This window comes from Triturus cristatus, chromosome 11 (assembly GCF_964204655.1).
Source record: "Triturus cristatus chromosome 11, aTriCri1.1, whole genome shotgun sequence".
NCBI lineage: Eukaryota > Metazoa > Chordata > Amphibia > Caudata > Salamandridae > Triturus > Triturus cristatus.
The window spans coordinates 622,556,499-622,574,666 of NC_140594.1; the positions used below are offsets into that span (position 1 = coordinate 622,556,499).

The 18,168-nt window shown below is 46.5% G+C and overlaps 1 protein-coding gene across 5 annotated transcripts in view; it reads left to right on the forward strand.

Moving 5' to 3' along the window:
* CHMP7 (charged multivesicular body protein 7) overlaps window positions 1-17,702 on the forward strand; it is a 95,805-nt gene extending 78,103 nt beyond the window's left edge. For all 5 annotated transcript variants that reach the window (XM_085634026.1, XM_085634027.1, XM_085634028.1 and 2 more), the window contains exon 11: window positions 15,410-17,702. In XM_085634026.1, the coding sequence (XP_085490152.1) occupies window positions 15,410-15,471 (62 nt within the window). In that variant the 3' untranslated portion in view covers window positions 15,472-17,702. The remainder of the gene's footprint in view (window positions 1-15,409) is intronic.
* The last annotated feature ends 466 nt before the right edge of the window (window positions 17,703-18,168 follow it).

Consider the following 18,168-nt stretch of genomic DNA (forward strand, 5'->3'; position numbering starts at 1 on the left):
ACCCACCCTTGACAAGGAAGTAGGTTTCAAAATCCACAAGGTCCTCGAGTATTGATACAGCTTTCATGCATGGGCTAAAGTTAGTAATGTTCCTAGGACACCACAACCGGACATATGGCAGCATACCATTCATACACATCCTGATTGAGGCCATAATATAGCGCAGCCCAGGGAATCCGGGCATTCACAATCCCAAATAAGAGGAAGGTAACCACAACTGACCAATACCATTTCCACCCCATCATTCACATTCAGACTTGGAGGTAGATATTTCTGCAGACCCAATCCCCCAATCAAAACGAAGGACACAATGAAGATGAAATGTGACAGACAGGATTATATGGCAGACTTTCATGAAACAACATATTAGAAAGATACTAAGCGAAGGCCTCTCCACCAGACAACAGCTAACCATATAATATTGAGGGCTGCACAAACAACATAGTGATCACTACAAGTATACGGGTAGGATTTCCTCATTGCGACACTCTAATACATACATAGATAGATCTAATCATATCTGTCTATGCCAAGGATGATGCTCAAATGTCCAGCTGATAATTTCATGGACCCTGTTAAGAGTGGTTGTGCCACAGTTTACGAAGAGGTTCAAGTCATAGCCCCGAAATTCTCAGCTTATTTGTTGACAAGTGCCTACAGACTCAGTCATCATCCACACAGCCAGGAGGAGGGCACAGGTGATATTGCACAGAATATAGACACTGCGGGTAAGCAAGTGGCAGTTGACGTCACAATACAGTGGCACTGCTATCAAGGCATGATGGTCCCAGTGGAAGGAAATCAAAGATCTCTTGCAATATCTGCTTCACTCATCACAAATGAGCACAGGGAATTGTGTGAGAAGGCAACATGATTTCTAATGCCAACAGCAGATTTGAATTGGATGCAACAGACACACCCCCAAGGGAGGTGAATACCAGTCTTCTCTTCTATTGCCATGTTTCGCTGCAAATTGCAGGCTTTCTCCCTTAGGTGCAGTTGCACCTCATCGCTTTAAAGTTCGATGATGACCATCTGTTTTGGCCCAAGTAGACAAGATACTACAAAAACAAGCATTTACAATGCAATAGGTCTCGCAATAGCGAGATTTTGAGCTATTGGCATTGTAAATGGAAATGCCTTTTATAATATTAAAAGGCATTGTAATTTACAATGCCAGTAGGTCAAACTTTAGCAAAAGCAAGACCTATTGTATTGTAGAGCGCAGTGTCCGTGAAGCGGACGCAGTGCTCACCAATAAAGTAAACAAAAAAAAAATGAAACAGAGCGCAGTGTCCCTGAAGTAAGCGTCGCGCTCAACATTATAGTTAAAAAAAAAAAAAAAAGAAAATGGAGTGCAATGTCCTTAAAGCAAGCTTCGTGTTATTCTAAAAAGTATTCATAATTTTCTAAAAAGCTTTGTCATTGTGCCGTGAGTGCTGTGGGGGTAGGGGCAGTCGCTTTTGAAGTTAGAGCGGCATATCTCTCTATACGAAAAGCGGTGGGCGCACTGCAAATACAGAAATGCAGCTGCCATTGTTTGTCGGTACCAAGGAGGGACTAACAAGCCTACTTACGAATCAGAAGCCAACATTTATGAAGGACAATGACCCAAGCCAATGACAAATATGGGTGTAGAGTGGGCGGAGCTTCTAGTGCATACTCCAATGCAGCATGCTTTGCAGAGCGAGCAGGGCATGCACGCTGCGGCTGCCCTTATGCCCGACCTAAAAACGTCCTGCCACAGCCTGAGCTGACCGGACCCTCCTCCCTGGCATCATGATAGAGAGACATCAGAATAGTGAGACAGGGTCTGTCCTGTCCACATGGGGACTTTACTGACCTGAGTGGCGGAAGTGCAATTGGCTCCATTCTGGTGCAAGTCGCGGAAGATGGAACTGTGTCATTGTCGGCGCCCATTCATGATTCTCCGAGTCCCGCGGCATTCAGAATGAGAAGCCGCCAAAAGCAGGAAAGGTCCATGACAGTAGAGGTGGGTAAAAAAACAGCAACATTCAGGGAAGGTGTCACCCTAGGAAATGAGTTTGTCTCCTAGCACGGAAAGTGAAAAGACCTTTGAGATTTCAAGGTGACGATTCAAGGACTGTGAGCTCTAAATTAGAATGGAAGATACCAACAGGAAGGTTATTTTAAGATGTATTTGTGCAGATGAGAATAGAAATAACAAATTTCATATATTTGGGATAATAGCATGTACCAATAGAGATAACATTGTCAGTGTTTCCCTTGCCCACTCTAACTGAAGGGTTGTGTTAGCCATTTGACAATATATTTCCTCCTTTGAGGTTGCAGGTTGGAGAGTAAGGAATCTCTAAGGTGAATGTGTTCCTTATCACACATGGATTTAGCATTGCATGCTGCCTGGGGCGTAGCCTCCACTGGTGCAGGAGGTGCAGTGGCACCATGGCCAACAGAACCCTGAGCAGTGGTATATTTTTCGCTTCTGACACTAGCCAGGGACCCATCACCATTCTTTCACTAGGGACCATGACACACTAGCTACGCGACCGCACACGTTGTCCGCTTTCACCTCATATTTTAGCAGCATCAGATTGATAAAGGAGTTTTTACATGATTTGTCTCCATGTTCATCTATGAGGAGTTTCAGCCTGCCCCATGTCTGTTCAGTTCCTCCATCTCTAGCCACGGCCCTGTTCTTGGTACCATGTCAGTGGAAAGGACTGGGAGCACTGGGTGCACGATCACACTATCGAGTGCAGGATGTTGCCCTTCAAAAACATGAATTCCAGGAGATTATTGACGTATTATATAAATACAAGTACACATTTAGCATCCTTAACTCTACATACATGTTCCATGACTATATATAAATGTAATCATGGTATGTAAATGTGAAGTTAGGAATATTAGATCTATATTTACCTATTTATGCTTAACCTGGTGATAAAAATCGAAAGTCGATGTCATGCACTAATTATTTTTGCCGTGTGCTATTTTCTCGCTGGATGTTTATGACATCGCATACATACATCAATTTGGACACAAGCATCATTTGTAACCATTGTGTCAAAGGATACTGAATGTTAACAATCAACATGTTGCATGCAAATGGCCATACTGCATTATAGGCTGTTTATATATAGAATGTACAATGGGTTTGAATAATTTGGGAACATTTGAAATATTGGAAATAAGAATGGCCTTTTCAACTTTTTGCTGTCAATAAAAAATACCAATGTATATTTTTGCGTGCAAGCATTAAAGACGTATTTTTGTTGCATCCGGTGTTTTTGTAGAGTGACACTAGGCACCTTGTGGTGGCCTCGGGGCCCTTTGGGCTATGGGTACAAGTGAGAGTGAATGACGAGTTGCTTTAAAGTCCGTGTCAAAGGTAGTAGTGGGGAGCCAATATCGGTAACATGGAGATTACCAATGTAGCCAACTGGACAACCAGACATAGCCAGAGCAGTAGACCTGTGAGTCTTACGGAGAAACCTAGTAGGCCTTCAACACGTGTTTCTATTTTAAGGAAATCCGAGCACTATACTTGTCCGCCACGCTCGACTGCTGGTGGAGTTGCCGGGCATCAGTGTACCTGAATTAGGAGAGAGGTTTCCAGTTGCCTAGGCTCCGCCCACAGCACGCGGGCCCGCCCCTTTCCCCAGGACTTCAGATTTGGTCACTGGCCGACGGGCTAAAGTCTGAAAAATGATTTCGTCGTGGAGTGGAGTGGAGTGGAGTGGAGTGGAGTGGAGTGGAGTGGAGTGGAGTGTGAGCCTGAACATAGACCCTAGGCAGCTGGGCTAGTCATCACCGTCAGAGCCAATGGTGCAAGCTTGCACTGCACACTCATCCTCACCAAACTCCCACGCTGATATCAGATGCGAATACTACCCAGATGAGGTTGCACTAGCACAAACATGTGACCCACCCACTGCAGTCACTCCACGTATCCCCCGCGTTGCACCTGGTTGCAGAGCGTTATGTGCACGTCAGCACATTTCCCAAACCCGCTTTCAGCGCAGTAGACATTTGCCTACCCACACCGGTCCCACGCAAAATGCCCGTTTAAAAAAGCACCGAGACGAGACACGTGAATTGCCTAACAATCAATGTTTAAGCCAATAACTCGTTGTTGTGGATAGAGTTTCAACCTTGAGAGTGACTGGGAATGAATGGTATGAATGTGTAGCCGGCACACAAGGAGCTCCCTGTTAACAAACCCCTTCGGCCTGGCACTTCAGTCTGCAGGATAACGTAACCCTGCGCACTACTTTCGCAACCCCAAACCAAGGCATCCTCACCGATCACCGTCCTTTCCGCCAAAATGTCACACTCATGGCTGCACCTGGATTCTGCATGTGCTGTTAAAATGCAACCAATTAACACACAGATTAACACAGTTAACACAGTTGCTTAGCAGACGTTGTTTAGCGCAAACTGATCCCATTTGTACAGAAACACACATTATGTCGCGTGTGACATTCGCAAAACAAAATGACAGCTGGCGCCAGGTGTGCTGGTTATTAGTGCGCACAGTTGTGCACGTGAAACCTATTCTAGTAGTTTCTGCGCGCGCTGTTACACTGAAGAGACGCGGTTTCCTCAGTGGTGGCTGGATTAGTACACTCCGACCTGCCGTGGTTCTTTTTACAGTATTAGCAGGACTCCATGTCATCTGGACAGGCTGTCGTCGAACATTTAATTGGACATGTGTAAGGAAGCGTCTCACGTTTGGTCCTAGTACTTATAAACTAAACGGGTACCTTTGTGGAAAAGAACCATTGTGTTAAAGTGCTTTTAACCCGAAAGTCAGCTGCTGCCAATACCTTTTAGTCAACTCTGAGTACAGCATGTGTGTGATGGGGCTGCATTATATAAATGGAAACCACGCTCTTACGTGAGGCAAGCACTAGATGACCCGTGGTATCAACCACATATTTTCACACATCAGACAGTCGACGTAACCCCGTGGGGGGCTGTGGGGCGCGTAAAAACAGAATGACTAATTCCCTCTCACTGACTGAGAGCTCGAGCCTCTGAGAATACCATTTCAAGTGTCTCTCGCCCACAGACTGTGATGCAACGGCAGTCACAGCCGGGATGCGGGTCTTCTCAGAGGAATCTGTCATGAATATTAAGGTGCAGTTTTAATGAGATGGGACGTGGGTGATGGAATTATCTATGCGTAAAGGGACTCACCGTAAACCCCTTGGCCAGCGACACCTTCCAGGAGCACCGTCAGCAGGCCCAAGACACAGTACACTAAATCCATCTTCCCGTTGGCATGCACATATCCCAGGGACGCGGCAGTGGCTTCCAGGAGCTGCTGGCTGACCTAGTGCGGCCGGGTCCCGGGTACCATCCCAGCGCATCGGCCAACCACGGGCAACGCCGTCCTTACAGGGAACAGGTGAGGGACTCTGGGGTCGTTGTATGTAGGTATATAGAGACAAGCGCTCGCCAGGCAGCCACGGCAGAACAAGGAAAGAACGCACGCAAAAAACAAGCGCTCGCCAGTCAGCCACTGTTTATTTTTGTATCGCGCTTTCACTTTAAAGTGCGACGCAAAAATAAACATGCGGCCTGCTTTCCTTCTGTCGTAAGCGATCTCTTGTCTTTATGGGGCCATGTGTTTGAAACACATGGCCCCATAAAAATAAGAAACCTTTTGCGACGCACTGAAGGCAGACAAGCCAGTCCAATTGGGACGGCTCAAAAAGCCAAAACATTAAATCTCGCCAGCGAGACTGCGCATGTGCGCAGCCCACGCCAGCCGAGACCTAAAAAAGATATGGTTGTTTTACATATCAGCCTTTTGCTGGCCACAAATGCTGTTCCCCACAAAAGGCAGCACTGGCAGTTCAACACACCCATAAAAAGAGCAGTCCTTTCAGCCTGCAGGTTAGTAACAGTACAAGCAAGGTGTGTGCACTCAAGCATACTACTACAGTGATGATAGATACCCAAGTATCGGAAGCCACCAAATGTCACCTTGGCTTCACATCCCTTGGGTTGTCACGTACGCCCTCGCGGAGAACAAACTATGTTGAGTCGCGCAATAGCTAACAGTCGCAGCCTCCGTAGTCAGGTCTCTGTATTCCCGCAGCTTAAGGTCCAGCTCATGCTTTACGTCCGCTGTGGAGTCAGCACATAATTGAGCCTCTAAAGCAAGGATATCGTTCTCGACCGCCACCCATATTACTTTTTGGTGCCCTACCGTCATTGAGAGTACTCCACCCTTAACAACCGTCTTAAACGCTTCTCAGGGGTTCTGAGAGGAGTCCACTAAGAGTCCATTTCTTTGAAATAATTCTCTGTGGCCTTCTTCAGGCCTATCCTAACTTTAGGGATCTTAAGATATCTTGGGTTTAACGTGATACCTCTGTCGGTTCCCTGTTTGCCAACACGATATATTGACCATATGGGGAGAGTGGTTGGATATCCTTCTGGCCAAGTTTTGCATCTCCCAAAATCCGGAGACTCTGTGGCCCAAAGTAAGCAGGAGGTCGATATGGGTGAGACTCCCATGCACCCCTGAGTGAAATGTAAACTTCTGAGCAGTGGGGCTATGAGTGTATCATGTATCTATCATCCCCATTGATTCGCAAAAGTCCGTCAGTTGTGTGCGGGAAGGGATCACGTGGTGTGGAGGTAAACGGTCAGATAAATCACACATGGTCATATCAAAATCCCCTCCTACCAGGAGTTTACTCCCAGGTAGTTCAAGGATGAGTCTACCCAAGTCTGGGAGAGTGACATTGTGTAAGGCTTGAGGGATATACACTGAATGGGTATTAATTGTTTCCCCCTTCCATATCCCACTGAGGGCTACATATCTACCAAGGTGGTCAGCCCAGGAGTGCTTCATTGTCGGTGGCAATTGTTTCTTAGGTAGAATGCCTACCCCTCTAGAGCTTGTCATAAAACCTGCGTGAATCACGATCTTATAGCCCCAGCGGTCTAGGGCTTTGCAAGTCTTGCCCATCAAAAGTGTTTCCTGTAGGAGAACCACCTCAGGTGAGTGTTGTTTAATGTATTGTAGCACTACCCCTCTCTTTATTTTGTTGCTCAGTCTGTTCACATTCCAGGACAGGATGTGGATATCAGAGACTGTTCGCACCCTCATTCCAGGAGTCTCGCGTGATCAGCCCATCCACATCTACGTAATACAGAGTGGGTACTACGTTACCATATATGTGAAGCTCTGTCATTGATAACAATTGTCATTAAGAACAATAACATAACATTCAATACAACCGATTCCCTTCCCACTATCCCCTCCAAACTGTAAAAAACCCCACCCTGCCTCCCTGCACAACGAATTCAGAACTGTCTGCCCCCAAATTCTGCAGAATGCCCATCGCCCCACCCCAACATGAGACCAGTGAAGGAACTGTGGACCACCCAGCAAACGTTCCGTTTGGTCTCTCCTATGGCTAATACCGAAGAGCGCATCTCAATCTTACAGCAGTGCTAAACAAGTGTATAGAAATCTGAACAATTTCAGTCTCGTAGCATTTGTATATGTCACCCATGTCCATAGGTTCTCTAGTACCCGAGTACAGTAGCCTTGGCTCTGTGCTTTCACTGTGATCTGTGCCATATGCAGCACCAAATCACCGTATGCAATGTCCCATAGTTGCCAAATATTTGCAAACAGTGTTTAGCGGTCTGTTCATGGATCGCGTTCAGGGGATGCTCTTGTCTCCTCTTGATGCGTGTCCCGGGTCTGTTGCCCCGATGAATCTTTTGAGCTGTGGTGCCATCTTCCAAGCCGGTTCGCAGCTCCCTGCTTGCCGATGGTTCTCCAGCTGTCCAACCACTCCCACGCCTCCTCAGGAGTATCAAAGAACCACGCTTTCCCCTCCACTTCCCCTCATAATTTAGCTGGGATGAGCATTGCATATTTAATGGCCTTGTCACTCAAACACTTTTTTGACCGCGAGAATGTTGCGTCACTGTCTGTGCACCTTAAGTGTAAAGTCCGGTAAAAAAGCTATCCGCACATTTTCATAAGTCACTGGAGATGCACTGCAAGCTGTCTGTAGTATCATGCCCCGGTCTCTTGAAATTGAAAATTCGGGCAATGATAGGTCACGAGGCTGCTCCCGGCCGTGGGCGTCCTCCTGGGATCCGGTTGGCCTGTTCCCCTGGAAAAAAAATTAGAAAGGTCATGAGGCTGTAGCTCCTTAGTTACTAAATCTTCAACAAAGAGGTCTAGCCCAGGCCCTTTGCGCGTTCCGAGATCCCCGGTATGCGTATGTTGTTGCGCCGTGCTCTACCTTCAAAGTCTTCCAGTCTGGTTTCCATTGCAGCATTGTCCTCTCATAGATTATTAACTTGACTTTGGAGGGTCTTCGTGTCAATGCCAACAGAGTTGGTAGTGTCTTCGATCGCCTTCACTCAGGAGTTCACATTACGTAGATCCACCCTCATCAGAGACACCTCAGTTGTGACCAAATCCATTCATGTTTTCAGTGGAGACTTAATACTCTGGATCGCTGCAATAATAACCTGTCGTGTCAAGGATTCCCCTCCCGACTGAGGAGGCCCCATAGGCGACATCTGCTCATGAGCCTTACCACCAGCCCCCCCTCCATCCTCGGATAAGATGAAGTTTTCCAGTTTGGTTTGATGGGCTCCTCTCTGGCCCTTACCGTCTGTCATGGTTTCTTAAGGTGGCGGAGAATGGGCCCTGTATAATATGAGCGGACGGGGGAGGAGGAGGGTCCTCACTGTTGCCTGCCTGTGGGGCAAAGGTACACCACACGGCCTGTCGGTTTTCCCACCCTGCCAAAGTCAGGCTCCTTCCTCCACATAAAGGGGGCTCCACTATAGGATCAGGAGCATCTTCTTCCTATACTCAACATCCACCAGGAGGCAGGGGGGAGGCAGTCCAGGAGGGTCCGGGTGCAGGCGCTCAATCCAAGGCCAGCGTTATTAGTTGCAGCTACCCAGGCACTCTGTCAGTATTATGGGGCAGAGGCTCCAATGGAATCAGTGCCTTGTGGGTGAGTGGCACTGTGTTGCACTTACCAGTGCTTTCCGGAATCTTGGCAGACAGATCCGGATCCCCCCCAGTGAAGCCCTAGAGGGACCGGGAGCTCTGGAAGCACCCGTTTTTTTAGGCCACCTCATATTGCAGCAGACCCACCTGGGTCCCCGCAGCCAGTTTCTGCTCTTCCATCGGCCCGCAGCTGTCACCCGATCGACAGTGGGTAGTGCAGGGGTGGAGGACACACCTTGGGAGCGCTGCTCCGCTCCGTCAAGACTCACTCACCGCTCCAGTTGCACGGCCCAAGGCTGTTCGGGCGAAGACACGAGCGCCGCTGCCTCGCAGGTAGTGTCCCGGCAGCCGCAAGCAATGTGAGGGCAGCGCCGCAGGCTGCCGGCCAGCCTGCAACGGCTCCAAGCCCTACGCTGACATTTCCTGCACTGCTGGGTTCATTCTGTTCTCCTCTGCAACGCTATTAAACCACCATCATTCGATCACTGCGAGGGGACAGATCAATGACAGATTAATCTTGGAGATTCCGACCGAATATCGGAGCTGCTTCACCAAGTTGCCATCTCCGTTGCCGGCTGGCCACACCCCCTCACCCCCCCCACCAACATTGCCATTTCTAAGACATTTTGGCAACATGGATTATGTAGCGTACCGCTCTTTATTGCAGATTCCTAAAGAGTTACTTTTTGCTTTGTTCGCCATAAGTTGGCAGGGTATGCTCAGACGTGAGTCCCTTGCTCACTTTGCCACTGGATTCAAGCAAGCCTGGCTGAAGTCGGCTGAAATGCCAGAAACCGGTCTAGGAAGCTTGTTTCCGGTCCAGGGAAGACATGGCTTGGCAGTTCGGGCTGGACTGTTCCCATGAGGCACAGGGTCAGACTGATTTGCATATGGCCATGTCTGAACTGGGGTGGCAGAGTGGGCTAAAGAACGGTGATGGATTAAACCCAGATCAGTTGACTGGGGGTGAGTGCTTGCAATGTTCAACACTCCGTCCATCATTTCCTTTTGTTTTTGCTAAAGAGTTACCATGGCTTTGTGTTACATTCTCCTGGCATTTGCCTGCCACTGATGGCTATGCAATGCCACTACACAGGCATTCTTTAAGCACTCTGCCTGCTTTTGAGAGATATTCAAATTTGACAAAAAAAGACTTAAAATCTTTGTCAGGACAGAATCCTTTCTCTCATTAAATATCTGAAAATGTACTTGTTTGAGAAATATTTTTACACTAATTGGTCCATTACTTTTGCATGTTGTAACTTTGAGGTCTGGTATTCTAACGAATCTTGTTCAATGTGGTATATAGTCCTACACTTCTTGTACAGCGATCGGAAGCATACAGTTTGCCATGCGTTATAAATAGTTCAATAAATAAATAAAGCTCACTTGGTTGAACCATTTGCTGCCTGATACTTAAGTCTTCCTCCACTTTATTCATTTCTTGTTTGAAATGTACTCACAGTTATGTGAGCGCTGGGATGTAGAAGTAGGATAAAGTGAACTTAATATTGACTCATACTCTTGCGGGTGCATAGTACATGATTTTTGTTACAGCAGCTGTGAGAAGCTGTCTCTGGTCCCGACAGGTTGGTGGGTGCCAAAGGTTGGGAATGTGTGGGCCTACAGACTATGAGGAACAGAGTCTCTAAATTCATCATTTTCCCCTCCTCTTCGCTGTTTACTTGGAGCTCTTTGTGCAGTGAGTGAGATATCACCACAGGATCAGGGGACTTCCTCTAGGCATAGATGAACACCGGATTAGCTTAAATGCAGACAACATAATGGCCATGCTGGACAACCCCCTGAAAGCTTGGCCTATTTTCTAAAAGAACTAGAAGTGTTTGGGGAGGTGTCTGGATTCCGAATGAACCTCCACAAGTCCCAGGGGCTCTACATCTCTGTTCCCCCTCCTATAGTCGAGGTCTTGAAACAGACCTATACGATCTGCTGGGTGACCGAGTCCATCCCATAACTGGAAGTTCAACTATGCGCGACACTGGAGAGAACAAACATCCTAAATTGCAAAGAGCTGGCAAAACGAGTACTCACCAAGCTGAAACAATGGCGGTATTATCCGCTATCACTGCTGGGCCACGTCGCAGCCTTAAAGATGGCCTCCCTGCCTAGAATACTTTTCCTATTCCAGGCTTTGCTCTTGGCTCCCCCGGCAGGCACGATCTCGACCCTGCAGACCGCACTCCATCACTTTATCTGGACGGGCAAACGGCCCAGGATGTACAAAGAGTAAAGCTGGCTTTTCCCAGCGGAGGGTGGACTCTGATGCCTTGCTTGCTCCGGTATTTTCAGGCAGCCCAGCTCCGATATTTAGTTGAATGGTCCTGAGCGGAGTCAGAGAAACACTGGCTGTTCATGGATAGGGCTCTAGCAGGGACCTCGTTGGAGAAGGTTCCTTTCCTCCTGCGTGCACATCGTGCACCCAGTCTCTAAATCTCTCCAGTCATGAGCACCCTGCTGAAGGTGTGGCGCTGGTACGCTCGCAGAGGAAGATTGATCACCTTTTCTTCTCCCCTAACCCCGGTCGTCGACAATCCTGCTTTCACGCCTGGCACCGGGTCGTCCTTTCGGGTGTGGAGAGAAGCAATTTGCAGAGCGGCGGGGCACTTCTTTGACCTGGAGGACCCCATTCCCTATGGCACTCTAAAGAAGGACTACTCCATCCCTGAGGATGAACGGTTCCGATACCTCCAGATTAGACACTGGCTAGTGCACCCATCAGTTCGAGTGTGAGCAGAGCGACCACTGACACCATATGAGAAGTGTCTCCTAGGCAAACGCTCAGACAAATGACTCATCTCGGAACTATACGCCTTCCTCAGACCCGCAACGACTGAGGACAAATGCCCAGCCCAGAGGCGCACAGAAGGACTGGCACGACATATTCCTCAGAGTGAGGCATACCACCTAAAACTCATTGAGCACCGAAACAGCTATAAACATCACCTCATATTGGTAGCTAACCCCAGTGAGGCTTCACCGGGGTAACCCAGCCCATAGTGACAACTGCTAGTGTCAGTGCGGGGTGAAGGGCATGCTCACCCACATACTATGGGAGTGCCCAAAGATGATAATGTTCTGGAACTCGGTCCTCGACGATATCCGTTCCCACTTCTCCACTCAGCTCGTTAGATTTCCATTGTACACTCTGCTCATCAGACCATTATATCACTTTGGGGGTCCACTAACACACCTGGGGTGGCTACAATGCTTGTGGGGCATCCTGGGGATGGATAAACTCACCCTTACGCTCACATCCTGGGGCAACACATTCAGAATTACCTGGCGACCTTTTATAGCCCTGTTATCCCATGAATTTAGAGAGCTGTCCTGCCCTCGCTACTTGTGATTACTAAGACTCACTGATCCAGACTCAGACGAAGCGGTGGATGGCATTTACGGAGCGACTCATAATCAGAAACCTCGACACCGCACATCACACAGCTATTGGTACTAGGGAAGGGTGGGAGGGAGTTTTTAGGGGGGGGGGGGTTCTCTTTTTCACTTCTTTTCTTTTGATTCAAAAGTTGCACTCTGCACTGGCGTCACGGAGGGGCTACCTCTAGCACCAAGAATTGTTACTATTTTGAGCAAAGCTGTGACAATAAACAGATTTAAACCATAAATTCAAAATTTCAATCTTCTTTGTTAATAAGGTTTTGCTGCTACTATATTTTTAACAGAATTGTGCCTTTGGCGTTCAGCTCCCAAAGAAAGAAAGAACGAAGGAAGGCGTATCATTCAGTGACATGCTGTCAGTCTTCTCATTAGATTTGTACATAGATGCTTTGGAACAGAGGATCATTCTTCACTTTTCTCACCCCTGTTTTCTAGTCCTATTTGTCTTTCTCCTACTCTTAGCCTGCCCCCTATAGCCCCTCTCCTAAGCATCCTTGTTTCGTTCCTCCCCTGTTCCTGTACTTTCGTGCCCCAATTCTCGTCCTTTCTTCACACCCTCTGTGACTTCTCCCCTTATGTGCAGCAAACTGTTTTCCCCCTCAACCTCTCTCCTCCCTGTTTTATGTGTATTGTTCTCCTGAAAGGACCCCTGTCTTGTCCTCTGCATGCAAGGCTCCCATCAGACCCTCCTCTGAGTTTCTTCTGTTCAGTTCTCCCCAGAGAGCTCCCAATGGAGTTTGGAATCTGCAGAATGATGACCTGACCTTCTTAAAGCACCTAGAATGCAAAACTGATGAAGGGGGTGCACATTTAGGGGATGCACTGTTGTAAATATGTATGGTCCCTAAAATGATGAGAAACTCCCTGTTAGGAAATTGCCCTTTCTGCAGGGTCACCCCAGATGTTTTTGCCTTTTTGCTGGCTATAGAACTCTGTACACGTTACCCCTGCTAACCAATTGTAGAGTACTGTTGCTTCTCATTTCAACATGGTAAACATTGCATAGCCCTAATTGGTATATTTAACTTACCTATATGTCTCTCTAGTACATATTACCAAGGGTTATGCAGGGCCTGGAAGTTAAATGTCACAAGTGGACTGCAGCAGTCATTGTGCCATCCAGTAGAGTAACAAAGTAAACATGACTGCTGGCCTTTCACTAGTAGCCTGGCTGTGCAGTTTTTATCTGAAAATTCGACCAACCAAAATAACCCCTTTTGACAGGCTTAAACCTTCCCTTTAAATATTTTTAAGTCACTCCTAAGTAGACCTTATTGCCCATTAGGCAGGGTGCATGGCATTTAAATGTAGGATAAGTAAATGTTTAATGTTGAACATGTTCTTACAGTTAAAGTGCCCTAAACACTTATTCACTGGAACAGGGTTGGCTGTTCCATAGGAAAGCATTTAGACACAATATTCAGTTTAATAAATGTTATCTCCACCCAGAAAACGTCTATAAATGTAAGTTTTTGGACTTTTTGAAATAATTATTACAAGTCCAATTCACTGGTGAAGTCTGGTTAGTAATAAATATTTTGAAAAGATGACTTTTAAAAAGTTAGCTTGGCCCTGCCTGAAGTTCCTGGAAGATAAATCAAAATGTTGCTCTCCTGCCCCTGCCAGTGAGTAATTACCATTTGAATAGGCATGAATGAGGTGTGAACTTGCTCCCCGGAGCAAACAGGCTGACCTGAATGGGCAGAGATGACGCATTTAACATCCTGCCTAATAAATCTGCTGGGGTTTGTCATATGACACTTGGAACGCCCCTCATAGAGGCCTCCCCTGTCACAGGCAAATGTCAGCTGACACGCGGGCAGGGCTCTTTTTTTTGTCCCACTGACTAGACCTGCCCGAGAGCATTAGATTTGTAGTCTTGTGGGGAAAGGAACCTAAAGTCACATGGTAAAATCTTTTTCCAGGAAAGACCTTTTATCTAACGTATCCGGCCGGCGCTCCATCACAGTTGGCATCAAATTGCGCCTATGTCCTGTTCTGTCACGACCTTTGGGTATCAGTGGCACTTTGTGCTTCTTAGCGCTATTTCTGTTTAAAACCTTAAAAATTGCTTGTATTGGATGTTTGTCATTTAGGCGTCATTTTGTTTATTTTACAATATTTTTTTGGGGGGGATTTTTGCATTTCGATTTTATTTCTGTTTTAGTACTGCATAAATACATTACACGTTGCCTCTAAGGTAAGTCTGTCCACTCTGTGCCACAGCTGTCAGGCGCTCAGGTTAATTTATTGAGTTTGAGGGTTCACCCTGAAAAGGATTGTGATTATAATTCGAGGTGGGTAGTCATTCACCCCAAATAATAATCCCATTTCCTACAGTTATCATTTGGCATTTAATAACCCAGTTTCTTACATCCCCCCCTTAATTTCAGTTGTCCTTTGGAGAATTTTACAGTTGAAAGCTTAGCCTCTGTTGACTTTTACTGAAAGTCTCAGTAGGGTATGATCAACTCCTAGTCCTTTTCTCCCTCTTTTCCCCTCCTCAAATGTCCATCCTTCCCAACACTCGCACACAAACCACCTACAGTTCCTTGTTATCCTCTGCCCACTTTACTAAAACTGTTTCTAGACTTTCCTTACTGGTTTTAGATGCTGTGCTGGATGGGAATATTATGTGCCTATCGAAGTCTATTTAATGTTGTTCACCAAAGATTATCCAATCTCTCTATATTCTCAATGAATGTGTGACGTCTCGCCTACTTCCAGGCCTCACAAGTTAAAGATTTTGATACTGTGTGTTTGTTCCAAAGGGATGTTTAAAGGGTCATGTCACTTTCAAAATAAGGCACATCTGAGCTTGTTCCTACAAATGAGATTTAAAAGCAATCAGGCCTCAAAATAAGCTACAAAGTACCACAGTTTCTCCTCCATAGGTTCTTCCTATCCCTCTTCTCTTCTATAGCAGTGTCTCACTTCTCCATTGGTTGCCCCTGCAGCACAGGTCAGCATTTCTCAATGTTCTCTGTTATTTCCTTTCAGATTCAGTGTCAAGAACAAGGACTCCACTCTCTGGGCCAAAAGTGATGGAGCCTGCGCAGTGAACCATGTGCCCTGATCCAGGTGGCCGTTCACCCTCAACCAGTAACTGCCGTCACCCTGTGTCTGGAGTCATCAAATGCCCTGGCCCAGTGCCTGGAATGCCCCATGACCTGATTCAGTGTCTAGGGGATACCGTGTGACCTGGTTGAAAAGCTGCACTGATGCTTCATGATGATTCAGTGGCTCATGGTATTCTGCCCTGATTTGCGGATGGAGTTGGCATGTACCCTTGTCCAGTTCTTGAATTACCTTGTGCCCTGGCCAGTACCTAAAATGGCCATGAGCCATCGTCCAGTAGCTAACGTGAACCTATGCATCTGGACTAGTTTAAGAGTACTGACATGCCTCGAGTACATCTCCCAAGGACAGAGGTTCCATGGCCCTGTAGGATTTGGCTGCAGGGTCCCAAAGACCCCTAATTTGATGCATGCAGCTCAACTGTACCACAGAACCCCCAAAAACATCCAGTCTAGTCTTACTGGAGGGACGTTCTCACTGCGTCCTTCACACATATGCCCCGAATGTGGCGGCAAGTTGCATTGGGGCACATTGGCAGCCCATAACAGTTTGGGGGTATAGGAGAGACCAGTTCATTGCGATTAGCTCTGCGTTGTGCTTACAGAAGTTGAAGGGCAGGTCTGTTTGTACGACCAAACATATTGTTCCACTACATACTCAGCAGTTTGTGATCTGTATTAAACTTAAAACTGCTTTGAATCAATGTCTGTTTAAACACAAACTAAGACACAGGGGAAGGAGAAGACTTGATAAAAAAAATTACATGGAGTGTCTTTAGGGGTCAGAGAGTTCCCTTGAATTGCTGACTTTAAAATCAGTGCCTTATTCAGGAGTTATTTTCCTTTCTATTGTCTTATTTATGGCTGCTGCTAAGGTGATCCTGTTGTCACCAGGTACTTCTCTCTGCTCTCTGATTTGTGTGTGATGTGGCAGGGCCCAACGCCTGTTTCACATATGGCAGGTGGTGTATCTGGGTGACTGCTGTCTGTGTGCCTTTGCCTGCTGCCCAGGATCATTGTGATGTCACAGAGGGCCATGCCTGCTGCACATGGTAGCTGTGGGCTTACTGGGTGTTTGTGCCTGCCCTGTGGATGAACATGATCTCTCAGTCTACAAATGCCTGCGACAGACATTGGTGGTGAGGTCTCTGGCTACGGTTATCTGTTCCTGATGCATATGGTACATGTGATGCCGCTGGCTGCTATAGTTGTTGTTAGGGCTCAACCTGCCATACAGGGAAGTTGTAAAGTCGTTGGGTGCCTTTTCCTGCTCTTGAGGTCCTTTTTGATCTTGCTAGCTGCACATGCTTGCTGCAGAGGTTGTTAGTGTTCTATCTGGAAGTGCCTCTGATGCACATGCTTGGGAAGATGCTTGTGATGTTACTGGGTGCTTGACGCATGTGTCGTTGTGCAGCATGTATTGGCGATGTCCCAAGTGGTCGGTGCTTGGTGCAGTGTGTACTGGACATCATCCGTCAGGGCGCCTGCCGCTTAGGGAGCCAGTGAAGTTGAGGTACAGAGGAGGTACAGAGGAGGTAGAGCCATGCAGATCTGCTCTGTCCACCTCAGTTTGGTTGCTGGGAGCTACAGTGGGCCTGGGTGACCTTATAATTTTGTCAGGCTCCACTCATAATACAAAAGAGCTCTTTTCCCAAGACACTGCAATAAAAGAAGCAAAAGCGTAAACATTCGGAACAGTTATTCCACCCTTTCCTGTTTGTTTTTCGAAACTAGACAGCATTATTTGATTATATAGACTACTGTAATTCAGTCGGTGGCATACATTTTTCATTCTGCATTAAAGCATTAGTTTATTTAAATATTTGCAAAATGGACCTGGTAAATTATTGCAACTGTTGATTTCATGTAATAAAACACCTGGAATGGTGTGCGTGGGCTTACTGCAGGGACTGCTCCAAAACATAATTCAGCTAGGAAGATCCACTCGTCTGGCTATTTCTCATCTAGATTTTTCTCAACACTTTTGGTAATGGTTTTCTAATTGGTATGTAAACTGTATGTTCTCAGAGATATTGTTGACATTTTGTGCATGGTATAATGTAAGCAATACAATGTTTTTTTTTTAGTACAAAAGGGTTTTCGGGCTACATAAATCGCCATAATTCACGGATAGCGGCTAAGCCCATGTGCTACATATCATTTCAAAGTTGGAATCTCGGATGAAACAGAAAATATAAATTTTACATGGAACAAAAGTCTTTGTATTAATTTACCTCCTATAAGTCTATCATTTTAATGGTGTGGTAAACACAGTCCTACCGGTAATCTTTGCTGTGTTCTAGAATTGTGCTGGCAAAGTTAAATGCTTCTCTACCGAAGGAAATACATTCCAGGTCTTATTCTAGTGGTAGTCGAGCTCTGCACCAACATATCCCAAAATAATCACATCAACAGGCATGTAAGCTATTAAGAACAAATGCTTCCTATGACATCAGAATTCAAATCTTTATACAATTGTTATTCCTTCTATTTCACCGGAGGTTATTTCTTCAGACACTTGCGTGTAGCTTGTTGTTGGCTAACCATCGGCAGCCTGTCACAGTTTTATATCCACCAGTAAACTGTTTGTCCTGAAAATGGCCAGGGCAAAAATTATGCCCCATGTGAAAAAAGTTTTCCTTAGAAGAGAACATAGGCACCAACGAGAAAACCTTTATGAAA